Here is a 26,767-nt window from a genome sequence, read left to right on the forward strand (position 1 = left end):
TTATTTTTCTACAGTTCTCTCTTTCTCTCTCTCTCTCTCTCTCTCTCTCTTTCTGTCATTCCTATTGTGTAGACCGAGTTATATTAAAGGCTCTATATTTTTATCTTGATGTCACTGTTGGAGGTTGTGGTAGTTTTGTTCTTGTGCAAGTGTTCACATTATAGATATTTCATGTTAGAATTCTGTCACTTTGAAAATGTCACTGACTATATATGCAAAAGGAATTCACCTGACAAACCATGTCATAAGACGGTCATTTATTTTGATGAATGTGAAGTGAGAAAGAGAGAGGGGCTTGGATTTATTATCTTTCATTCTGGCGTTTTACTGTCATGATATCTACTTCCGCTTCAGTCTTCTGCCACTGTGTTGACAAGAATTGTTTTGTCGATCAAACAGTAAACATGCCAAAATGTTTTTGATTCGCTGTTTTCACATATTCTGATGCAACAGAAGATATGTTACGCACGCACGGTCATAGTGTGTGTGTGCGCGCGCGTATGTGTGTATGTGTGTGTGTGTGTGCGCACTCGGGCGTGATTGCGCGCGCACTCGTGTGTATATATGTGTGTGTGTGTGCGTGCATGCGTGTGCGTGTTTGCGCACACTCTCGTTTGTGTGTGTGTGTGCGTGCGCGCGCGTGTATGTGTGCAGTAATTATTTTTTCATCAAACGTTTTAGTGAGCTTGGACCAGAACATGAAAAACAGAGAAACAAAAGTTCCAGCACAGAAAAAATGCCGATCTTTACGCCCTTAACGTGAGTTCAAGGCGAAAAGTTCAAGAAACGTTTTTGACATTTCTAACAAAGTTTGCTTCGAAGAAAACTTTTTTTTTTAATAGATATATATATAATATTTTGAGTTACTGTAGAAGAAGACGAAGGATATGGGAGAAGGACGATAGGATAGTACGGAATGTTAAGAATCTCATCAGTGAGTGCAGTTTGGGTCCACTGGATCTTGTCATTCATTGCCTTTTTTTTTTTCTTTTTTTTTTTTTTCTTTTTTTGTCTGCGGGTTGCGTCTTTCACGTTCACTCGCGTCCTTCTCAGAATGGGTCTTTCAAAGCTGTTCAATCGTTTTCAACCCGCCACTTAGACAGCCATACTCCGTTTTCGGTTGTTAATCATGTCAAGTGGAGACTGTTCTGCATTGTACATTATCGACGTGAGTATGGTGTTAAACTGAAATTTCTCAGTTTGACATTCATGTAAAATAGATTATTATCTCCACACCTTATGCTTGTAAGAAAGATGCTTGATTTCGGTCAAGGATTGTGTGAGTTGAAGAAATTGTTTAGAACTAGCTGGCGAAATGTGGCATATATGATGCGCGAAAGTAGAAGTTCCAAGAATACAGTATAGCTTCAGAAAAGATGTCCTTTTGACACCCTGATTCAACGTCTTCCGCAGGATCCACCGTTAAAACTGTAACGTTTCCCCCCAGTTGATCCGGTGTTGGACATTGTCCTGATTGAAGCAAGCTTGTGTATGTCGGTATGTGTGTGTGTGTGTGTGTGTGTGTGTGTGTGTGTGTGTGTGTGTGTGTTGCACGTGCGTGCGGCGTGTGTGTGTTTGGGTGTGTGTGTGAAAGATGTATTTGTATGTCGGTGGGAGTTTCATTCTGTGTGTGCATGATGGAGCGAAGTAATGTGTGTGTGTTGTGTGTGCGTGTGTGTTTGTGAGAGAGAGAGAGAGAGAGTGTGTGTGTGTGTGTGTATGGGTGGGTGCGCTGGTTTTCATGGACAGGAGAGACGAGAGACTGACCTGATCATTATCTTGCCACTTCGCTGGTTATTGTGTTTAAGCATACTTGCTAATCTCTCTGTATAGTCTGCTGTTCTCTCGTGATTACATGCACTGTGGATATGAGGCTGACAAGTGCAGGTAAACTTCATCACGAAAATGACTTTGGAAATTAACTAAAAATGGGGGTTAAATCGTTAAAGAAAGCACCCAGGGTCATTTGAATACTCTCTAAAACAACATGATCCATATCCAGGGAAATTCTAAAGTGCTACTGCTTTGGGCTGTCTTGGGATTATCGCTCTTTAACTTGCATTAGTGTTGTCATTATTATAATTAAAGTATTGATCAAGGGGAGCGCATGCACGTTTTCGTTGTCAGTTCTGCCAACCATGACAGTCACGTGTGTATAGTTAAGAGCAGGTTTCAAGTGCAGTCTTTTAACCGCTAATTCTGCTTAGCGTAAAGAATTTGATATTCCAAAGACTATGGAATTAGCGAAGACAGGAAAACAAATGCGTAACGGTGAGCAACCCGCAGTGGTGCAATGATTGCTCATGAAACCCGATCCAGTTTTCGAACAGCTTGGCCAGATGGATACAGTAAACTCGCTGTTTGCAGTTCTGAGTTTTACCAGAGGTCAAGATTTCAAGAGCTTAACATGCTGAGTAGTGTAGAATTGGGGGTTGTTGTTTTTTCATACTGCAAAACTTAGCGCCTGTTTCAACGCGGTTTTCAATAATGAACGTACAATTCCATCATTATTGAAAATGATCGAAGACTAACAAATATAACAGGCTTTTTCTTCTTCTTCTTCTTCTTCTTCTTTTTTCTTTTCTTTTCTTTTTTTTTAAACGTGTATAGATGGAACAGGCATGAGGTAGCAGTGATGATGTGTAAGTGGGTTGACATGCGAGACTAGTTCAGAGCAGGTTAAGTCAAGCTACATGTGATGATAGTCAGTGAAATCGTTCGGCACAGAGTCAGACCTTGACATAAGAGTAATGTATTTCGCGATTGGTGGAACATGCGAGTTTTGTTGCTTGGATCCGCAGTGGCTCAGTGGGTCATTGGCTGATTGATAAACGCCAAATTTCTAATTTAGCGAATTTTCAAATCTCGATGCTGTGAACATCATTTGACCATTTGGTATTCATGTATTGGATTTACTTTTGTTTTTGTGAGTCCTTCATTCTGGATCGACAGGTCAAAGAAACTTATGACGTGTGTGTGTGTGTGTGTGTGTGTGTGTGTGTGTGTGTGTGTGTGTGTGTGCTTAAACGGTTTCAATTGCTGACATGCAAAATATGCAATATGAAGTTGTTTCCTGACAACTCATTTCTTCTTATGTGTGAAATCGTGGATGTCAGTTTCCAGGCAGATTTGGGGAAAGATGCTACTGTTGTCAAAAGTCCCTGGAAACAGGTGTGAGTTTTTAACTTTGAAGTAAATATCGTAGACGCATTACTGATAACATGACAAATTCTACCCCAGAGATGCGGTTACCAAGTAAACCTGAAAATGATTGTAGTCATTCCTCTTTTTCTATTTGTTTCAAGATTTAGTTTCTGGAACTTGGTGAGTTTGAAAATGTGTGATGGATGTTCATAGCATTTATAGAATGTTACCTTTCTGTGTGACATTCTGTCAAGGTTACCTGTTGTTAATTGTTATCTTTTCTCAAGGTCATGATCTCAGTGTGTTTAATTTCTATCTAAGAATTTTTTTTCTTTAACGTGACCAGTTTCTCATATACTTGACACAAGGTTCTTAATTAAGATGTTTTGTGCCACATGCATTCCTTTTTACCTTGATTTATTTCAATTTCAATGAATCTTCTGAGCTGATGTTTCATTTAATTGCAGCATAAAACTCACGGGTAGAGGTTAGATATCATATGCAATTTTTTTTTTCACAAGAATTGGACGATTGATTTATATAGATGCTACCTTCGTTTTAATTTATATCTAAGTGTATTCTCATTATAATGTCTTTAAGGGAACACTTTTTTATATTTTGTGATGTGTGTGTAGAACTTTTCAATGTTTTCCTATTCTTCTGTTGTTGTTATTCTCCTTCTCTTTCTCGGTGAAAGACACAAGTAGAGAACTGTAAAATATTTAAGTATGAAGTAGAACTCTGTCTGTTTCATGTAACTTGTAATGTCTTGACATGTTCACTTACACAAAAAAGTTGACTATCACGATTCTTGTTTGTATTTCACATCAAAATGTTATGCCTGACTCACTCTTACGAATAAAGAGAAAACCAAAGACGTACGTTTGAATTAGGTTCAGAGCAGCCTAACGAATTTCAGATTCTCTCTGCCAATCTGTCTGGTTGTCGGTTTTTCTGTCAGTTTCTGTCTGTCTGTGTCTGTCTGTCTCTCTTTCTCTCTGCCTCCTTCCCTTTCTCTCTTTATTTCTTTTCTTCTTCTTCTTCTGCATTCTCTTACGAATAAAGAGAAAACCAAAGACGTACGTTTTAATTAGGTCCAGAGCAGCCTAACGAATTTCAGATTCTCTCTGCCTGTCTGTCTGGTTGTCGGTTTTTCTTTCAGTTTCTGTCTGTCTGTGTCTGTCTGTCTGTCTCTCTCTCTGCCTCCTTCCCTTTCTCTCTTTATTTCTTTTCTTCTTCTTCTTCTGTATTCATGATCCGCGACTCCTACTTCCACTGGTATGCACGAGCGGGTTTTTACATCTATGACTGTTTTTACCCTGCCATGTATAGCATCTATACTCTGTTTTCGGGATTTGTTCAGCACTCATGCTGCCATTGCTGTGGGCTGGCCTGTAAGCAACACGAACTCCACAACTCACACAGCTCCACAAATTTGTCACGTATCGTTTATTGCTTGAAACATTGTGTCTGTAAATATTTGTCTCGAGGTGTGTCATGAACACCAATGTGAAAACTACATCATATATATATATATATATGTGTGTGTGGAATTATTAGAACCAACAAAGCATTTAATCCAAAGTCAAATCACAGTAATGCCAGAAGAAATTACGCAATACGGAAAATAAATGGACAGTCACTGGGGAGGGGGTAGTGGAAGGGAGGGTAGAGGAGTACGTACGATGATCACTTTCCCAATGAGTTTGATTACTACAACATTACAACGTAATTACTATCAAACTGTCAAGATATTATGTACAGCATAACACTAACAATATATATTTAAAAATCATTTATTTCAAAAGTTGTTCTGGACGTGAATATCAAGTTTTCTGAACACATTGGGACAATGTATATAGTAGGGCTGAGAATGACAGTGATAGAAAGGAAATGGTGTTTGAAAAGGTGGCGAACTACGTGCACGCATGTCAACATTCTCTCTCTCTCTCTCTCTCTCTCTCTCTCTCTCTCTCTCTCTCTCTCTCTCTCTCTCTCTCTCACACACACACACACTCTCTCTCTCTCTCTCTCTCTCTCACACACACACACACACTCTCTCTCACACACACTCTCTCTCTCTCTCTCTCTCTCTCTCTCTCTCTCTCTCTCTCTCACAGATACACATACACACACGCGCGCGCACCATTACCGAAAGTAACAACATGGCCACTGACAGCGACATCAGGTCCAGTACATCGTTTCTGTTCCAGCCCACAACACACGCAGTGGCTGAAAACTTGCTGGCCAGTTCCACATCACTCCCAACACCCCCCTCAGATTCTTATGTGGAAAGTACTGAAACACAGTATAGGTAAACACATCATTCAAACAGTGGGTAGGTTGTGAGTGACAAAATTATGTGGTGGAAGATAAGTGTGTATTAAATACAAAAGAAAATGTGCGTTAACAAATATACAGATAGACTGGTGAATAGATTTGTGCATGGACTGAGACAGAGTGACTGATAGAGACAAACATACATTAGTACTAAGCTTCCCCCCCTCCCCCTCCCTCTTCACCCACACACCTTTTCTTCCCCTTCTTTTTTGGAGTTGGTAGTTGATCAACTTGCTACTCAAGATGCTATAGTTTGAAGGAGAAAAATCCGCCTAAAAAGTCACACTTGCAAACAGAGGAAGGGTTTGGGTTGGGGTTTTTTTAGCAAAGACACCCCACCCCACCCGCCACAACATCGTACTACACAGCACAACACTATACGTAAAAGCACACCACAATACCATAACTATACGTCAAAGCACACCACAATACCATAACTATACGTCAAAGCACACCACAACACCATAACAATACGCCGTAGCACACAACACCATAACAATACGCCATAGCACACCACAACACAGCGCAACGCAACACATCATAACACGCCACACCAAACAACACACAGAACACAACACACCACGCCAAACCCCACAAAACAACACAACACCACAACACATAACACCACACAACACGCCACGCCACACACAACACAACACAGAACACAAAACACAACACCACGCAACACAACACACTATGCTTTCCAACACAACACAACACTACACTCACTTGAGGAAATACACCACATAACACAACACACCATACTTTCCAACACAACACAACAAAACACAACACAACACACTGTGCTTTCCAACACACAACACAACACAACACAACACAACACAACACAACACTCACTTGAGGAAATACACCACATAACACAACACATTATACTTTCCAACACAACACAACATAACACAACACACTATACTTTCCAACACAACACACAACAAAACACACTATACTTTCCAACACAACACAACACAACAAAACACAACACACTGTGCTTTCCAACACAACACAACACAACACTCACTTGAGGAAATACACCACATAACACAACACATTATACTTTCCAACACAACACAACACAACACAACACAAAACACTATACTTTCCAACACACCTTCACCTTCACCTTCACCTCTCCCGTAGTCTGGGTTCAGACCGTTGGGGCACCGCTGCTGACCTGGCCACCACTCCTCTCCACTCTTCACGGTTTTCTGATTTCCTCAAGGCGTCACCGAGCGTCAAGCCTGTCCACCCCCGGATGTTGTCTTCCCATCTCTTCTTCTGCCGTCCTCTCCTTCTGCCTCCTTGTACGGTGCCTTGCAGGAACGTTTTGGCAAGACCAGATGATCGGGAGATGTGTCCATACCATCTAAGTTTGCGTTTTTTCACTATGGACAGAAGGTCTTCGTAGGGTCCAATACTTTGCTGGATTCTGTTCTTCACTTCCGTGTTAGTGATGTGGTCTCTGTAGGAGATGCCAAGTAGTCTACGAAAGCATCTCATCTCGACAGCTTGGATTCTTCTCTCGATGTCTGCAGTCAGGGTCCAAGTCTCGCAGGCGTAGAGCAATATTGATATAACCAGGGAACGCATCAGTCTGATTTTTGAGCTGAGAGCGATGTTTTTGTTGTTCCAGATGGTGTTCAGCTTGTTGAGTGCCGTTGTTGTTTGGGCAGTTCTCGAGAGTACTTCTGGTTTAGATCCTTCATCTGACACGATTGCTCCCAGATATTTGAAGCTGTGGACTGTTTTAAGCTTTTCGTCGTTGACTTTGATGTCAATGCTGATGCCGTTGGTGTTGTTAGTCATCAGTTTGGTTTTCTCCGCACTGATTTGCATTCCATACGATGTGGAGGCTTTGTCTAGATGTTTGACCAGGCTTGCCAGTTCTTCTTCTTTTCCAGCCAGTCCATCAATGTCGTCGGCAAAACGTAGGTTTGTGATTGTTCTGCCGCCTATGCTGACTGTTCCTACATGCTCTTCCAGTGCGTCAGTCATTATTCTTTCTAAGAAGATGTTGAAGAGTGTTGGGGAGAGTAGGCAGCCTTGTCTCACTCCGACTGTGGTTCTGAACCAGTCCCCGATGCTATTGTTGAGGTAGACGGCGCTGGTGGCTTTGTCATAGAGGTGCTGTATCAGTCTGATCAGGTTGGCGTTGATGTTGTACAGATTCATGGTAGCCCACAGAGCTGCATGCCAGACCCTGTCAAATGCCTTCTTAAAATCAATGAAGACATGGTAGAGGTCTTGTTGGTGTTGATGGTACCTCTCACATAGCAACCTCAAGTTGAAGATTTGTTCAGTTGTGCTCCTTCCTGGTCTGAAACCTGCCTGTTCTTCAGCAATGATGTTTTCTGCTTGTGGTTTCAGTCTGTTAAGCAGGATTTTCAACATGACTTTGCTGGGATGACTAATCAGGCTGATGGTGCGGTAGTTTTGACACTGCTGGAGATTGCCCTTTTTGGGAAGGGTGATGATCAGTGATTGTGTCCACGGTGTGGGCCATTCCCCTGTTTGCCAGATCTTGTTGCAGATTTTCAGTAGCACATCTATCATAACTTCACCCCCTGCTTGGACCAGTTCTGATGGGATGTTGTCCACTCCTGCCGATTTCCCTTTTTTCAGCGATGCTATTGCTGCCTCTATTTCTTCACGGAGTATGGGGTGATTACTGTTATCAGTGGCTGGTGGGACATTCAGTATTGCTGGATCACCTGTGGTCTGTATGTTGTATAGCTCTGAGCAGTATTCTGTCCATCGCTTTAGGATGTCTTGTTCTTCTGTTAGACATTTTCCATCCTTGGTCTGGATGTTGGACATAGTTCTACCTTGCCTTGTGTTGGTAAGTTCTTTCACAACTTGGTAGGCTTTCTTGCTGTTGTTTCTTGTCAGGTTTTCCTCTATGTCCTGGCATTTTCCTTCAATCCAATTCTCCCTTGCCTTCTTCATGCTTCTCTTGATTTCGGTGTTAACTGCTTTGTACTGTTTTGCCCCTTCTTCTTCAACACAACACACAACAAAACACACTATACTTTCCAACACAACACAACAAAACACAACACAACAAAACACAACACAACACACTGTGCTTTCCAACACAACACAACACAACACAACACTCACTTGAGGAAATACACCACATAAGACAACACACCATACTTTCCAACACAACACAACACAACACAGCACACTATACTTTCCAACACAACACACAACAAAAAACACACTATACTTTCCAACACAACACAACGCAACACAACACAACAAAACACAACACAACACACTGTGCTTTCCAACACAACACAACACAACACTCACTTGAGGAAATACACCACATAACACAACACACTATACTTTCCAACACAACACAACACAACACACTATACTTTCCAACACAACACAACAAAACACAACACAGCAAAACACAACACACTGTGCTTTCCAACACAACACAACACTCACTTGAGGAAATACACCACATAACACAACACATTATACTTTCCAACACAACACAACACAACACAACACAACACAACACACTATACTTTCCAACACCACACAACAACACTCACTTGAGGAAATCAGGAGCCCTGGATATAACGTGTTCAAACTCCACAAAGGACAGCATGCTGTCATCGTCCAGATCTGCCTCCTCCAGTACCTGTCCATGAAAATTAATGATCGATCTGATTTGATGGACTGATCAGTTGATTGACTGGCTGATCTGTTGAGTGGAGTGACTTACTGAATCAGTGATGGATGGGAGGAGGTTGACTGGGTGGGTGGGTGGGTGTGGTTCGTTGAGTGACTGACAGCTTTTTCGTTTTGTTTGATCGTTTGGTTTTGGTTTGGTTTTTAAGAGGGGGCGGGGGGTGGAGGGGGGATATGTGAGTGACTCTACACGGGAGTGCGAGCGCCGCTCAGACACACACACACACACACACACACACACACACACACACACACACACACACACACACACACACACACACACACACACACACACACTGACACACGCGAGAGCGCGCGCGCGGCCCGCCCGCCCGCCCACTTACACACACACACACACACACACACACACACACACACACACACTTCTTCTTCTTCTTCTCTTCCCCCTGTTATTTTCTCTCTTTTTTTCCGTGCTTTATTTCTCTCTACTTTTGGGTTTCTTTTCGTTGTTTGGAAGCATGCATCAGGGGCAGCAATTATTTGCAGCCAAGAATTTTGTTTATGCGAGGAATGTATGAGTTGTTTCCCTTTATTCACTCTGCTAATTTTCTCGTTGCGTTGCGTGTTCAGGAGTGTATCATGAAATACATAATTACCCGGAGTGGATAACATGCTTTTATGTACACACACACACACACACACACACACACACACACACACACACACACACTGACACACACATGATTATAGTATACTTACAGTTCTTGCTGAACAAAGAATCAATTTTAAATAGGGAGAGAAAGAATACCTTGTCCTCGACAGAAACCAGATCAAATCAAAGTTTGTTGCTTTCTGCGCAGTAGATCGCAAAGGGTCATTTTCATGGATGGTTCTCAACAGAAACGATCGATCTTATAAAGTAATACTAATCATAATCATCATCATCAGTCATCAATAAAATCTCTTTTTTTAAATAATAATAATAAAATTTAAAAAAAGAAGAAGAATGGACATTTACAGAGCGCATTTCTTCACAAATACTGCTCAAAGCGCTATACATTTCGTTCCCAGCTCCCTAACCCGGCTCCCCTCTCCACACACACACACACACACACACACACTCACTCACTCACGGAAGCACCTGCCGGAAAACACTCACGTAACTAACCACTGGAATAATAATAAGAAGAAGAAGACTCAGAAGAGAGAGAGAGAGAGAGAGAGAGAGAGAGAGAGACAGAGACAAAGACAAAGACAGAGACTAAGAGAGAGACAGAGAGAAGAGAGGAGAACTGGTGGCGAGAAACGCCCACCTTGTCCACGACAAACGAGGCCTCGTCCTCGGTCAGTCCTTCCTGGGTCAGCTTCAGGAGGGTGGCCCGCAGGTCTGACTTGTTCAGGTGGCCGTCCCCGTCCCAGTCTGTGCACGCACGCACACACACACACACACACACACACACACACACACACACACACACACACCTTTATACCTTTGAGTTTCAGTTTCAGTTTCAGTAGCTCAAGGAGGCATCACTGCGTTCGGACAAATCCATATACGCTACACTACATCTGCCAAGCAGATGCCCGGTGACCAGCAGCGTAACCCAACGCGCTTAGTCAGGCCTTGGGGAAAAAAAACACAAAAAAACTACTACCACTACTAATAATATGTTATACCTTTGAGCGATCGGGGACCTAAGTTGCACCATCTTGAGAATGTTTCGAACTGATTGGTGAGTTCCTGTGAGCATTCTTTGTTCATTTTCCCACCTTCCAAAGTGTAAAAATATCTTCCTTTGTTCTTCTATAGCAGCCTAGCTTGGCCTATTTGGTAAGGCCTTATTTTTATTCCTTTTTTTCCGTTTTTGCTTGGGTTAGAGTTTCTGATGATTATGTGTTTATCGTTTTGTGAACAAGAACAATAGTAATTTAGGGATTAAATCTGAGGGCACAACAATGATGTGTGGATGAGGGATTAAATCAGTAGCACCCTGGGCATTTTCAAAGAGCTGTGTGTCAATTTTTGGCTCCAACCACTGACTCTGAACTGAAGAGACAGCATCACTGAGCAAGCAGGTGCTTTGGTAGGACTGTAGAGACGTGGTTGACTTGGGTGCACCGGCAGAATGTGTGAGTGAGGCTGACAGGCAGTGGGCACTGTGGCAAGAACACCTGCTAGGACATCATCTTAGTCTTGAGGTTTTTGTTTTGTATTTGAATGTTTTTGACTCACTTGTGTAAACAAAGTGAGTCTATGTTTTAACCCGGCGTTCGGTTGTCTGTGTGTGTGTGTGTGTGTGTGTGTGTGTGTGTGTGTCTGTGTCCGTGGTAAACTTTAACATTGACATTTTCTCTGCAAATACTTTGTCAGTTGACACCAAATAAGGCATAAAAATAGGAAAAATTCAGTTCTTTCCAGTCATCTTGTTTAAAACAATATTGTACCTCTGGGATGGGCACAAAAAAAATGAAGCCTAATTATATGCAAACTGCATTTACTGTTATATTTATATTTTTTGTATTCTCTAAACTTGGCACTTTGATCTGATATTCTGACCCAACAACAAGAGCAGTCATTATTATCATTTTTTGTTCAAACAGGAACTTCTTTTGCTAAGCATGGAAGTTTTATTTATTTTGCAAACGTTTTGGTGCAGTTAGTAAAGAAGGGAAATTACTCTGTAATTAATGCTATGGGACTTAATTTGCTTTAAACTGATGTTTCTCATCTTAAAAAGCTTGGATTTTTTTTTTTTTTTTTTTTTTTTTTTTAAGTGTATCACAAATGAGTCTTGAAGGCCTTGCCTCTCTTGTTAAAAAATGGAATGGAGGGTTAGGCGTGAGCGTCGGCGTGGTACGAGTGCACTAATGACACAGCCAACACTTCACACATCGTCCGCCTCAGTACAGTGAGAAGTGTAAATGGAACGTACAAACTATTGAAAGACGATTTCTCACGCCGCCTGAACGCGGCTTTACACATTTCAAGACAATTTTCAAAACCCTTTTAAGGGGTTAAAAAAAAAAAAATGCACACCGTTCTCACACCGCGCAAACGCATGACACATATCAAGACCAATTCAAGAACCTTTCAAGGGGAATGAAATAAAATTTTTAAAAATTAAGATATTTTTTAAAATGCCCACCGTATATTTTGAAGGCGTACACGGCCTTGACGTCACGTGGGGCCGACTCGCTGAAGACGCTGAACATGTCGAGGAACTCCTCAAAGGTCATCTGTCCGGACTCCGGCTCTGAGAACACTTTGCAGATCTGTTCCTTGAAGGGGTTTTCCTGCAACGAAATCGTTGGTGGCAGGGTTGGTAAGTTAACTGACTGTGCTGGTCGGCCATTCAGTGAGTTAGGTTATCGTTGTTATCAAGTGTTGCTGTTGCTGTTGCTCAGTGTTGTTTTGATTGGTGTGTGTGTGTGTGTGTGTGTGTGTGTGTGATAACAACACGCGATATTGTCCAGTTCCGCACAAATGAAAACACAATCGTTGACCAAACTCTAACTGAAGCTATATTGCCCACCATGAAATACAAATTACTGTCTGTTCAAAACTCCCAACAAATGCTCCGGAGTCTCTCATATCGACGCTTTAACTCCAACGTTTTCTCATCTAAGAACGATTGCAGATGTTATTTCAAGCGGTGTGTGTGTGTGTGTGTGTGTGTGGAGTGTGTGTGTAGACCTGCAACAGTTTTAATTATCTTAGTTGGCTGATTTATCTACACGGAAATAATTAATGTAATTCAGTGAAGGTTTGTGGTTAGGTTTATAAGGTCAGGATAAGGAGGTTCATGTACTGCCCGTGGAAGAGGATACTCTAATTCTTTTATTATCTTTAATTCTTTAAATCCTTTATCCAGATGCATGACAGCTTCAACCACCCGATAAACCTAACCTACGACTTTCTAATTTAACACTTTTAGATAAAATATACGTCCACACAAACTTAAGTAAAAATAATGTGATTGTCGGAGCAAAAGCTGCAGTGGTAATATTATTAGAAACGCGCAGTGGCACTTAAATAACAATCATCAATCCGTTCAACCGAATAGGAACTGCTTGCATTTTATGTTGAATCCATTTATATACAGTGTGTTTCTTCGTCAATTATGTAGGCCTAGGCCTGGTCATACGTCAGGTCATTTCAAAAATTGTATCGTTGGTTTCGTTTCCTTTATTCTATTTTGCAAACAAAATGGTTGACAGATCTAGAAGTACCTCGATCGTGTGATGTTTGTTAGCCAGCCACTCAGTTATCAGGCCAGTTAGTTAGACGGGTGAGCGGGTGGATGATCACGCCGTGGGTGAATGGTTATCTGTATATAGTTTGTTGTGAGATTTGTCAGTCACTTTGTCGATCACTGACCTTAGTTGGGTCAATTGTTAATCATTCAGCTGCTTGTGTTGGAAGTTGTTTTGCTCGCTCGTTTGCTTGCTTTCATAGTTCATCCCTTTCCTTCCCTCTTCTTCGTCTTTTTTTGTTTTTGTTTTTTTGTTGTTGTTTGTTTGTTTGTTTGTTTTATGTTTGTTTGTTTGTTTTTGTTTGTTTGTTGGTTTGTTTCTTTGTTATTGTTATCATCATTTTGTTGTTGTTGTTAAATAGCCAATTTGTGCGCTATAAAAGCAACATGATTAATTTTGAAACAAGCTTACCTTGAGTTCCACCTTGTTGTTGTTGTCAGTTGAAAAATAGCCTTTTTGTCGGCAATATAAGCAACATGATTAATTCAGAAACAAGCTTACCTTGAGTTCCGGCATGTTGAGGATGGCAGCGTGCGGGATTCGAACCGTCTGTGCCTCCTTGCCCGTCATGTCGTAGGGCACAGTGTCCGGGGCCAGGCCCTGGTAGCGGGAGAAGATACGAAGGATTTCCTTCTCCGTGAAGAACGTGCAGTCCTGAAAGTGGACCCCGGGAATCTGATGGTGCATGACGTTGACACGCAGTCATAGTCACCGGCGTTTGTGTGTGTGTGTGTGTGTGTGTGTATGTGTGTGTGTGTGTGTGTGTGTGTGTGTGTGTGTGTGTGTGTGTGTGTTATTGTTGTTATTTCTGTTTCGTCGTCCGCGACGTTTAGCGGAATGAAATTGATTGATTAGATACTTATACAGCGCCTGTTATCGGTCGGAGACCAAGCTCTAAGCGCTTTACAAACATAGTGTCATTTGCACAACAGGCTGCCTGTCTGGGTAGAGCCGACTGACTCGGACGGCGGCTGTCACTGGGCGCTCATCATTCGTTTCCTGTGTCATTCAATCAGATTTCAGGCACGTACACAACACACTCAGACAGACATGTAACATTTTACGTGTATGACCGTTTTATTTACACCGCCATACTCCGTTTTCGGGGGCGGGGGTGGGTGTGCATGCTGGGTATGTTGTTGTTTCCATCACCCACCGAACGCTGACATGGATTACAGGATCTTTAACATGTCTATTTGATCTTCTGCGTGCGTATACACACGAAGGGGGTTCAGGCACTATAGCAGGTCTGCACATATGTTGACCGGCCTGGGACATCGGAAAAATCTCCGTCCACCCTTTACCCGCCAGGCGCCGTCACCGAGATTCGAACCTGGGACCCTCAGTATGAAAGTCCAACGCTTTAACAATTCGGCTATTGCCCCCGTCCCCTCCCCTACCCAGCCCCCAAGTCCACACCCCGACCCTCTCGCCCCAAGCCGCTCATCCTGAGTCTCCCATACACGGGGAAGCCATGGCTTAGTCACGGGTAACTGAATGCGCTGGACAAGGCAGCGAATGTCCGCCGCGGGTTCCAGTCCTAGGGCTCGGATTTTTACTGCCAGGCTGAGTGAGCTGTGTCCAAAACACCGGCTGGGGTAGAGACCGCCACCACGTCCCTCCGATTCCATGAGGGGCCGTGACTTTTGTTGAATACTATATCCGTGCCGTGTCCCTCTCTCTCCAGTCCGACCTCTCCGACGCTCATGTTTGTCTGTCTGTGTCTGTGTCTGTCTGTCTGTCTGTCTCTCTCTCTCTCCACACACACACACACACACACACACACACACACACACACACACACAGACGGAGCATCTATATTTTCAGCTGATGAAATGTGTGTGTTGGGCAGACCCTTCTGCGGTGGTCCGGGCTAGAACGTGATTTGATTTTATTTCAGTTAATTTTTTTTATCACACAGAAAAGGGGAAAACTCAGCTGTAGAGAATGTTCGAGAAACACAACAGAACACGAAACAAATAAATGCCACCAACCTCATATGCTTCCAACTGCTCTGGTGTGAAGGTAGACACCTTGTTTCCCATCTTGGCTCCAACAACTGCATGAATCAAACCGACGAACGACACAAGCAAACCCAACAAACACAACCAGTTTGCACAAAACTAATCAACAGAGTAACACGCGAACTGATTCCAAAAACACCCTAAACACTGGACACGAAAGCCAACTCCACTGAGAATGGTAGTGCCAAACACCATACAAAACTGGTGATATTTGCTCTTCCACACTGGAAACTTCAAACAAGGAAGAGAGTGACAAATGGCAAACTGGCCGATACTAACAAGCTTCCCCGTTAGCATTGCAATTTTAACCCATGCGTCTATTCTAATCATTCTGAAGCGCTGGTTGATTTCTGTGCGCCGTGGTACCCGACGCACACTCGCTACGGGTGGACTTGCTGATCGATAAAACCGACCACAGGGGTGGTGGTATAGAGGATAGTACTGATGACGTAGTGGGGGATTTCAGTTGATCAGCAGTTACCCGAAACAGCACACAAACGAGCAGGACTGAATATTGTCATCAAAGTAAGACTGAGGCGGGATGATCACATTGTTGCCGAGAAAAGCAGTCTTATCAATTGTCCACAAAAGGCAAGATACATTATTGCTGAGAAAGGCAAATTGATGATTTATTTTCCTGTGTACACCATTCAATTACTTTTGCAGGTTGACTGATATTGGGTCAACAACTATTGTGAACTCTTTTCTTTCTTTCTTTTTTTTTTTTTTAAATTCATTTTATCTTTATACTTCAGTATCAATTTTTATGTTGATACAAGGTCAACAACTATTGCTGTGGACTTTGAAATTTATTTCTTACTTCAGTTTTAATTTGTTTGTATGTAAATGTCATCTTATATGGCAGCAAGACTCATTGTAAAGCAAATTTTCTAGAAAAATTCTAAGGAAATCGGAATATAAAGCTTATTAAAAAGTCGTTATAGTACTACAGCATATAAGATCTCTTGTTAAGCGGAAAAACATCACACTTAACTACTATAAGCTTCCCTAAAACCCTCTATTCTCGCCCCTCTCCCCACCACCCCTTCCCCAATCCCTCCGCCAAAGTAAGTTTGATATAGCACATATATATATATATATATGTGTGTGTGTGTGTGTGTGTGTGTGTGGTGGTGGTGGTGGTGGTGGTGGTTGCAGTCCGACTGATTTCTTTTCAAAGATATGTCACTGGCTCATGACTGAGACACTGAGGCTAATTAAGCCGTCAGAGGCCCCGAAAACTAAATGCACGAAACTATCGACCCACAAGCAGGTATCAGTGTGTCATCGATAGAGATTGCAACCCAGCAAAGGTCTTTTATCACTGCTGCCCGCGCGCGAGTGTTTGGACGGAGCCAAGCATCGAGCATATTGAACTGCACTGTGCGTTATTGATTGGCTAATGGAAAACACACGTGGACGGCAGCTTTTTTTGAGGACACATCGGAACTGATTCAACGTTGGACAAAAGGAGAGGGGCGTGGGCGTGGGGTGAATTTAGGGAAGGGAAATTGATTTTAAGGTGCGACTGATGCAGGACTGACCTACACGTCCTATTTTAGCTTCCTCAGTAAATTATTGCACCTATTGGTTACATTTACATGGTTGGCCGTGGGACGAAAAACGAAAAATGCAACGAGATCAATGGTGGTACGTTAGTTTAGTGACTGAATCTGCATCAAAATTTAGTAAAAGAACGTACAAACTGACTGAGTGTCGAAATCCGCCGTGAAAATTGGTTACAAATAACACTAAATGGTGATATCGTTTCTTGGCAAAAGTTGCCCGGGCACTGAGTAAAATAGGTGCGATAATTGAGGATGATAAAATAGGGCTTTAGGCCTGCCTGTCTTCAGAGCAATTACGTAGCCTAGGCTACTGTGGTCACAGTGTTCTGCCTACCATCCACCCCCACTCCCAGTCTCTCTCTCTCTCTCTCTCTCTCTCTTCCCCCACCCCGCAAATCGCGAGTCTCTCATCCATCTTCTTCCCAACTTCAAGGTGGCCTCCCATTTTAATTCATTACTCCCTATGTGACAAAGTTTGCACTCGAAATAACTTCATGTGCATATACGGTAGTGGAATCAGATGACGGCGGCCTACAAGAGGTAACGCGTCCGCATAGGGAGCGATACTAGAATCTGAGCGGGCTGGCTCGAATCACGGCTCAGCCGCCGATAATTTCTCCCCCTCCACTGGACCTTGGGTGGTGGTCTGGACGCCTAGTCCGGCATCATAGTTGGGATAAGACGATAAACCGAGGTCCCGTGTTCGCGGCAGCGGCACTGATGCACTTAGCGCACGTCACTGAGTAAAAGAACCCACCACGGCAACAAAAGAGTTGTTCCTGGCAAAACTGATTCTGAGGAAGATCCACTGCGATAGGCCGAAAAACAAATAAAACTGCAGGCAGGGAAAAAAGAAAAGAAAAAAAAAAGGTGGCTCTCTCAGAGTCACGTAGCAACTCGCTCTCTTTGGGGAGAGCAGCCCGAATTTCACAGAGAGAAATCTGTTGCGGTAACAAAAAACTGAAAAACTGATACGATACAAATACAATACAATAAGCATAAGCTTTCTGTCTCTCTGTCTCTTTCTCAGACGGTGTGTGTTGGGAGGGAGGGGAGGGGGGGGGGAACATGTCTATGAGTCAGTCTGTCTCTCTCGGCCGCCGTCTCTACAGGCAGTGCATCTCAGTCTCTAGTCTCTCTCTCTCAGTCTCTCTCTCCGCACTGAGGCCCAGTATCACTTTCACGCGGCCGCTCTCTCTATCTCGGCTCTTTCTCTCTGGCGAGAGAACAAGAATATAGATGAAACTATTTTAACAAGTATAGGCTAACTGAGCCACATCAGTTTTATATCAGAGATCCGCCGGCCTGTACGCCGGTGCCGTGCAGGCTACACAGTGTGCGACTGATTTCAAGTGCCGGTAAGCTTACTGTATGCGCACTAAATGTTAGTTTATTGTGCATGATTGTGAGTTGAGGACTGAGTGTTTTTCGTATGCGTGTCTGTGTGGATTTTAAAGCGCTTTGTGCATTGAGGAAAGCGCTAATAAATGTCCAGTCGTTATCATTAGCCTACTTATATTATCATTCAGGGTTGATCAGTGTCAGTCCGTCCGGTCGCCGCAGCCCGGCTGGCGCTATTATTTCAAAGGAATACGAGGCGTCGTGAATAGCTGAAACTGATTGTCAGTGGCCTAAGTATCTGCTATTCAAAATCTGTGTGTGTGTGCGCGCGCCGAGGAAGAATTGACGGCCGGGTGGCTGAATGGAATAAATCTCAGCATCAATGAAAAAAATCGGGACGCTAATTTTAACATTTTTGTCTCTCAGCTTTTGCTACAGGTCAACAGTTGTGTAAACACGTATCAACTGCCACACATCACCGACGAAATAACGTACGGAGGTGGGGGAGGAGGGAGCGATAAATGACGACGTTAATGCCACCAATACCGAATATGCGTTTGATGCAGAAGCTGATTGGTTGAAATGCTAGTGACGTAACAGCCAACCCGGTCAGCCATCTTCCACAAACACGGGCTGTTTTGGTACCACAGAGAACGCTACTGCTCTTGAGAAATGGCATCAGAGAAAGAATCTGCTCCAATTACTCAGACAGAAGCCAAGGATGGCAAAGAACAAGGGGGTGGTGATACAATAAAAGAGGTAAGTAATTTTCAGCTACCGTTGTCCATGAAACGATAATGTATTCATGATATTGGTGTTCTCAGCTGACAGAGAAAAACGAAGAACCTTGGTCAATCGTGTGACATTTGTTTTTAAGTTTTGACAGATTCATGATTGGGTGGGGTACAAGGTGGATGTATGTATGTCATAATTTGGCTTACGGATTTCTGGTCATGTAAAATGGTGTCTGGCCAATGTTTATCAGGATGTCCGCCGTCACATGCACTGAAGATGGAGTGATTATTAGTATACACTGTATGATCTCACTACATGTATCACAATAGTATCACTATCAGTCAGTGAATGAGTGGTACTGATAGTGATACAGTGATAGTGTTAACTATAACTGTTGAACTTGCAGTTGCCTCTGAGTCCTGTTGTTTGTCACTTTGTGAATCATAGTTTCTAGATAGTTGTTGATTTATTAGGGACTGAACAGGCATTACAGAATTGTTCAGTTAATTGTTTACACTGGGTATTTAGGGTACACAGCACACAAGCACTCTCTCTCTCTCTCTCTCTCTCTCTCTCTCTCTCTCTCTCTCTCTCACACACACACACACACACACACACACATTTGCTTGAATTCACAAGAGAGTATTCACATGTATATGATTAGATTGGATTAGACTGTTACACACTGTCATGCTTACAAAGACATGTAGAATAATCAGTTTGATAATTTGGATCATAAGCAGATAAAAACACTGGATCAGTTTATATGGGACACAAGGTGAACGCACGAAGTGTGTTGTATTATTTTTTCATTGTTGATTAGTCTTTAGTGCTTTGTTATTTTCATCCTGTTGCTTGTGTAATGTGTGAAGATTATTCTTCAGCAATATACCCAGAAGTGCAAGTAGTTCTAACATGCTGTCTCTCTAGTCTCTTTTTCTTACTGTCCTCCCCAAACAGGAGAGCAAGAAAACAGCAGAGCAGAAAGAAGAAGAGAAGTTGAAGGCCAAGTATCCAGGTCTGAAAGTTGGGCCTCCTGCCATGATACACAAGCGGCTCATTCAGAAAGGGGTGAGCTGTGGTTTGCTTGTTTCCTTGAAATGACTCTTTTGTTATATATATATCTGTGCTTGTAATATGTCTGATTACTTTTGTGTTTTAGTCGGAAATCTGAACTGTCAAATAATGTTTAACATTTAAACCTGTTCATTGTAACAAACTACTTTTCCTTTCTTTTTTTTTTCTTTTTTTTTTATGAAGTCTGTGACCATAACTTGACATAGAATGTGGAGATTATAAATGAAAATGTTTTGTTTTCAACTGAGAAGAAACAAAATTTTGCATGACAAGATGATGTCTTTTTGCATCAAAGAAAGAGGAAAGAAAAGATCAAAACACAAAGAGACGTATACACTTTAATTAATATTTGTGTGACATGGATGGGATGCTGTTGAAAAATATATTTTGTCTGTTTATGGTTTGTTTATTCAACAGAAAATCTCTTAATTCAGATGCAAAGACATTTTCAACTAATTGATTCCATGAACATCGTTAATGCTATCAACCAGCAATGTATAAAAATAAAAAAAAATAAATAAAAAAACAAGATGCAAAGCCTTCAAGGCTCACTTTTGCTTCACGCTTTATCCAGTAAAGGAATCATGAGGAGAGAAAAAAAAGATCATTGAAAAGTGCACTGCATTAATTATGATATATAAGATAAGCTTGGGAGGGGAAAAAAAAAAGCATGCGAGTGGGATCGAACCACTGATGTTCAGTTCTGATGCAAGCAGACTAATCCCCAAGGCTGTGACACTTCTTACGTCAAACGACTAAATATAAAACTTAAAGCAATGTTGTTTTCTTCTTCGTGTGATAAATAGATATGATTGTAGTGGACATTATAACGCCGTTCATATCATGTTTTTTGTGTGTGTGTTTTTTTGTATATCGATAATTCTTTTATTTCGGCGGTAAAGGAGACATTGCCATCTCCTTCAAGCACATCGCAACATATAGTAGATCTCTATATCTGCACAAACCAGTCCACAACAGACTGAAAGAAACGGTTGATTCAATTTTTCTTTTATGTTCATTCCAGTTAATTCAGTGCAGTTAATTATATGCAGTAAACACATCAATGGTGCAGTTAGTATCACTGTATGTGTTCTGTCCAAAATTTGTGTTTCTTTCCTTTTAATTGTGAACAAGAAACACAAGGTCATGTCGTCTTTGAAAACAACTTACCTTCTAGTCGGCAAATCTCAGTGGAAAGCGGTTTTCAGAATTTTTGGATTTCGGAACACATGTCGACGAAATAAACCATTAATGATTCGGAAATACAGCTCAATTCGGGATACTTACAACCTGTTATTGGTATGACTGTGAAGATGTTTTTTCATACTATGTTCAAGCCAATTTTGGTATTGGCAGATAATGTATTTCCAAAGAAAATGGCAATGTTTGAGTTTACCATGGGCACACACACACACACACACACACACACACACACACACACACACACACACTGTTGTAGAACATTGAATAACATACTCGGGTTATGTGAAATATGTTTTTATTTATTTTACTTCGTTTTTGAGCACAGGTATAATAATGAAAAATCATATCCCTTTTATCTTTCCACAATTATTTAATCAGCTGAAAATGTGAATGTCGTTTAATATACAATTCTAAAAGCTTCTCAAATAATACTGTTACACTGTAGTACTTTAGACATGTCTGAAAATTGGTGGGGTTTTTTTTTTTTTTTTCCTGGACTTTTTTTTTGTTTTTTTTTTGTCCTTGCATCAATTAGCTTCGTAGAAACAGCATAAATACATAACCAGTAGGTAAGCTTAGTGAAAGATAGTTGTCATTTTGTACATTTATTTCTCTGACACTCTCAGCTTGCTTGTTATTGATCTTACAGCGGGGGTGTATTTCTGTTGGTTTGGCAGAAATTTTTTGACTCTGGCGACTACAACATGGCCCGAGCAGCCATCAACAACCCCAAGAGGCCTCTGCCGGCACAGGAAAAGATGTTGCTGCAGGAATCCATCGGGGAAGGCATACCCACACCCAAGGACCTGCCCCCAAGAAAGCCCTCCATCATTCAGAGCAAACTGGCCTCAGGGGCATTGTCCTGAGCATCTGACAGCAACCAGCAGGGGAGGGAGGTCCATGGAAAGACTCTCAGCATTGTGTCTGTGTTGACAGTGATATCTTTGTGTCCGTCTAGTCACAGGATAGATCTTTCTCATCCACATGAATATGTGTTTTCTGTCCAGACATGCTCTGGTCATTTCAGTGATCTGGTCATTTAACTCTGGGTGTGTGGGTTTGATTTTCCCCAATATTATGTACTTAGTTTTGATATATAAAGAATGAATAAAAAAAACCCTAAAATTATGAAGATAGAGTTACAGCATGAACAAAGAAAAATCTTTCTAATTAAAAAGAAAAAAATCTAAAGAAAAAAGCATATGTTTCAATGGCCAGGCCATTTGAAGAAAAGAACACAAGTTGCAAAATCTGTGGAAGTGTGAAATTGTCAACCACTGTGCAAATCAGCGTATGTGTAGCTCTAGAGCAGTTCAGCCACAAACTAGCCATGTCACATCTGCATGTGGGACTTTATAGCATGTTTAGTTGGAAAGGGAACTTTCCACTTGTCAAAAATTGTGTCTCAGTGCATGTGTTGTCTTTTTGACTTGTCAGTGAATTGGAGGATTCATCACAGGTGTGTAGCGTTCCTCTTACCATTTGTTTGTATGTGTGTTTGTGAGAGGGGAAAAAGGTCGCACATCAAAACCATCCTATCTTTGCACATATGTAAAACTTTTCTCAGGTCTTAGCTGCTTCAGGTCTACAGTGCACTGTTCACGTGATCCTGTAAATGTGAAGAGAATGTTTGTTGTTGTTTTTTTCAGACTAGGAAAGGAAGAGGTCACAGAAGAACTTAACCACTTTCTTTTATATTGGGTAATCCTTCGTGAATGTGGTCACTTTGGGTGGTCACACTTATGTGTTTTGATTTTGAAGGTAGGCAGAGTGTTGAGGATAAGACAAAAACATCATTTAAGTAGTAGTATTTTTGTCTGTTATGTCATTGTCGTTTTTTGTTGTTTTGGGGGGGGGGGTTTTTGTTGGTTTTTTTTTTGTCCTATGATATGTCCTAAATCAATATCAAGGGAAAAGTCAGCGAAGCAACACTTTCATCATCATGGTACTTAACTGTAGGTGTGGGTCTGTATATATATAGAGAGAAATTATCACACTCACACTTAGGGTTGTGTATTATACTTAGTTCGGCTTAGGGTTTATATTATACTTCAGTGTGTGTGTCAGGAGAGAGAGAGAATTGGACAACCAGTTGTTTTGTTCATCAAAGTATTTAGTATGTGTGTCCAGAAGAGACTTACAAAATGTTTCGTATCCACATGTCTGTGCGACCTGTTTAAAGGAGAAATCATTACAAGCCATTCTGTGTTGTGTCCCACTGTGTGGTATGTATGTTTGTTAAAAAAGTAACACTCAGCAGAGGAGAGGTAATCTCAGTTAATGTTCTTGGATTCTTTTTGAGAGAACAGTGGTCACTAACCAGTTCAGGACTGACATGTCCTTGATGTCCTGGGTCATTTTACATTTCCTTTCTGTGGTTTTGGCATGTGTGTAAAACTAGTCTTAGGCCCTGTGTTCATTGTCTGTAGTGCTACGCTTTGGATGTGCATTTTGTCAGGGATGAAAAGTGGTCACAAACTGTTTGTGCTTTTGCCTCAAGATATGTTGTTATATTCTTATGTTCCTTTTCGTTTTCCTTTTCTTTTTCCATTCTAGATCTGGATCAGGCAGTTAGTGTTCACAATACTTTTTCTCTCTGTCAAAGACGTCATTTGTTTTTCTTCTTTTTCTGTTGTTTGGCAGAAAAAGTCTGTTGATGTTATTCTTTGACTTCTGCTTTCAAGCCATGGTTTAAATCTGGTGGTTGTATTAACGTTTATGTTCTGTTTCTTTTATTTACCACAATTATTTTGTGAGCATTTGTATCTTTATATCAAAGTCTTTGTGCAGATTTCTGCCAATTTATATTGATACAAAGAAATGTGCTTATGAAGAAACCTAATCTGTTAAACATTGGAAAACAGATGTCTTATTCATTGTTTGAGATGTGGTTTGATTGTATATAAATCAGAATTTACAACAGGCAGATTAGAGTCAGAGTCAGTATTGATGTTTGTTTCCCATTGAAACAGATGTGCAATGTTCTTTCTAATTATGATTGTGGACTTGTGATGTTCATGTATCTGTGTACACCTTTTCCCCCATCACAAAGTTGACTAGTAAGCGTTTTCCCCCAGCTGTACAGTTTGATTATATTGAAGATGGTTATCCACTTGTTTCAATCCTGCATTCCAGATGTGTCACGTTTCACTTGTTTACCCTTATGTCATTGTGCATTGTGAATGACACAGTGTATGTTTTTCATGGAAAAGATTCGTTTTCTTTTCCTTTCACATTCAGAGTGGGCATTTCTTGCTCAGGCATTGAATGTGTTGTTAGATCATAACTGATATGTCATGATCTCAAACAGGGACTGAGAGAGTCTTTTTTTTGTCACAGTGTTGAACATGTAAAATGATATGTATATTTGCGTATTTCTCATCGCCCAACATGGCCTGTGGATGAATTTGTTACCAAAAATGTGTGGCCTGCACTGTAGAATCTGGCTTTATTTTGTTGTTGTTTTTTTGTCACATGATTCAAGGGGTCATTGTTAGGCCTGAGCAAAAACTTTTAAAGAACTGAGTATTAAACATCTCACTCAAAGACATTGGTAACTAGTTAGTAGAGTTTGGTAAAAAAAAAAAAAAATAAAAATAAAAAAGTAATGTAAGAGACTGAGAAGTTTGTGTGTGAGTGTGTATGTGTATGGAAAGAGGCTTGGAACAGACAGTAATCTGACCTTAATTGTTATACCATACTCTCTAGTCTTTTTATCAGTGTGAAAGAGGACCCAGATATATTACTTGGCTGTAAGATAATTCTTAATAATTCCATGACAGTGAAAGTGGAATCGACATTTGAATAATTAACAGTAGATGAGTAAATCCCAATTATTTTGAAATGAATAATTCATATCTAACCCTAGTCACAAACTGTGTCCAGTGAATAAATTAACTGTTGGATATATTTAAACGAATTAATCATTATTTAAGAGGGTGGGGTGAAAAATTGAGATTAAGAATTATAAAGTATAACATTATATATATATATTTATATATACTGAAGTGGACCACATTTTGTGCAAATGTATACCTGTCCATGTGCAATACCTTGGTGCATCAGAATCTCCTACAGAGTGCACTTTTCCAGTAACTGATCAGAAGACTACAATCACTTAGCTTCATTGATGGGATACTGGCTGTAAGAACAGCTTGGGTTGGGAGAGTGGTGTGGGAGTTCAGTATCGTATAACATCAGTAATGTTCAAACCTGAGTTAGTGGTTTTTGAGGTTTGGGTGTCTGTGTTCTGTGGGAGTTAAGTATCATATCAGATCAGCGTTGGAGGTTTGAGTATCTGTGTTCAGGTTGTGGCCGTGGATATATGTGTCAGAATGTATTTGCTTGCTTTGTAATTCAATACAGGAAATGTACAGTTGTGTGATTCTTTCTAAGCATTGGCAGAGAGACAACAAAAGGCTAATAGTAATAACTTTTATCTTGATCATACCCACATTTATATCATTCAGAAAAAAAGAAGTGGAAATTATTATTTCATACCATGGACTTGAGTTAAAATCATCTGTCTTTTTCTTCCTTATTATTTAGGAGGTAGGGGTGTTGGGGACTAGGGGGGTGGGTCATTTAATCCATTATTAGAATGGTACAAAATTTGCCCTCTTTATAGTCTTCATGATTTTTTAATGAAATAGCATTTGTTATGCTGATAAACCATTCTTTTTTTCTTTTTATTATCTTTTTCCTTTTTGCTGTTATTTTTTAATTTGCTTTTTTTTTCCAAACAGAGAAAGTTTCTGTCAGACTTCACAATTTAGATTTCTTTTAACAATTTGCTGATTTCATTTAGTGTGCATTTTAGTTTTCTTTTGCTATAGAAACCCATTGTATTTTTTGAATATGTGCTCTTGTATGTGGTGAGTTATGTGTGAAATGAAATTGTGTTTGCAGACATGGTAAATGATTTTGTTCTCTTTTTCAGTTAAAAATGAAATAATATTAAATACATTTCACATGTGGGAAGTATAGTCAACAGTGGAAAATATCATTTGTTTTGTAAGTGCTTTGTTTTTTGTGTTTAATGCATAATGTTAAAAAGGAAATAACACTGAATTCTGTCATTTATTAACTGTGAGACAGAAAAATCTCATCTACAAGCAGGGTATGCTTATTATTGGCTTATTCATTAAACTTATTTACAATTTATGGAAGGAAAAACATTACTCAGTGCATTCTTTTAGCATTACCCACTTTGTACACACAAGATTGCGTTTATTTTATGTTGTGGAAATACATGAAGAGAAAATCAGCTTAGTATTTCTTGTTGGAGAACATGGTATGGATCTCTCTCTTTCTCTCTTTCACTCTCTAAGTCCAACTTTCTTGCATGGGCGTACGTTCCAGAGTGCAGAATTGCATAAATATAAATTATGAGCAATA

The 26,767-nt window shown here is 40.8% G+C and overlaps 2 protein-coding genes across 2 annotated transcripts; one reads left to right on the forward strand and one right to left on the reverse strand.

Moving 5' to 3' along the window:
• Nucleotides 1–5,224: 5,224 nt before the first annotated feature.
• On the reverse strand, nucleotides 5,225–15,793 carry LOC143297207 (calcium and integrin-binding family member 2-like). The gene is made up of 6 exons (XM_076609419.1): nucleotides 15,417–15,793; nucleotides 13,924–14,076; nucleotides 12,315–12,462; nucleotides 10,482–10,588; nucleotides 9,069–9,157; nucleotides 5,225–5,442 (listed from the first exon to the last, which is right to left on the reverse strand). The coding sequence occupies exons 1-6, from the start codon at nucleotides 15,465–15,467 to the stop codon at nucleotides 5,421–5,423; spliced, it is 570 nt and encodes a 189-aa protein (XP_076465534.1). The 5' UTR covers nucleotides 15,468–15,793; the 3' UTR covers nucleotides 5,225–5,420.
• Nucleotides 15,794–18,939: 3,146 nt separating this feature from the next.
• LOC143297385 (cAMP-regulated phosphoprotein 19-like) lies at nucleotides 18,940–26,767 on the forward strand. Its single transcript, XM_076609702.1, has 3 exons — nucleotides 18,940–19,114; nucleotides 20,051–20,161; nucleotides 22,048–26,767. The coding sequence occupies exons 1-3, from the start codon at nucleotides 19,028–19,030 to the stop codon at nucleotides 22,234–22,236; spliced, it is 387 nt and encodes a 128-aa protein (XP_076465817.1). The 5' UTR covers nucleotides 18,940–19,027; the 3' UTR covers nucleotides 22,237–26,767.

The sequence above is a fragment of the Babylonia areolata genome, chromosome 22 (genome assembly GCF_041734735.1).
Source record: "Babylonia areolata isolate BAREFJ2019XMU chromosome 22, ASM4173473v1, whole genome shotgun sequence".
NCBI classification, from domain to species: Eukaryota; Metazoa; Mollusca; class Gastropoda; order Neogastropoda; family Buccinidae; genus Babylonia; species Babylonia areolata.

Excerpts from the sequence above, each read along its gene's own strand:
- LOC143297207 (XM_076609419.1), bottom strand. The coding sequence starts at position 15,467 with ATGGGAAACAAGGTGTCTACCTTCACACCAGAGCAGTTGGAAGCATAT. Across the intron at positions 12,463-13,923 it reads TCAACATGCCGGAACTCAAG|GAAAACCCCTTCAAGGAACA; the intron begins GTAAGCTTGTTT and ends ATTTCGTTGCAG. Across the intron at positions 5,443-9,068 it reads AGGGCTCCTGATTTCCTCAA|TACTTTCCACATAAGAATCT; the intron begins GTGAGTGTTGTT and ends ACTGTGTTTCAG.
- LOC143297385 (XM_076609702.1), top strand. The coding sequence starts at position 19,028 with ATGGCATCAGAGAAAGAATCTGCTCCAATTACTCAGACAGAAGCCAAG. Across the intron at positions 19,115-20,050 it reads GTGGTGATACAATAAAAGAG|GAGAGCAAGAAAACAGCAGA; the intron begins GTAAGTAATTTT and ends CTCCCCAAACAG. Across the intron at positions 20,162-22,047 it reads AGCGGCTCATTCAGAAAGGG|AAATTTTTTGACTCTGGCGA; the intron begins GTGAGCTGTGGT and ends TTGGTTTGGCAG.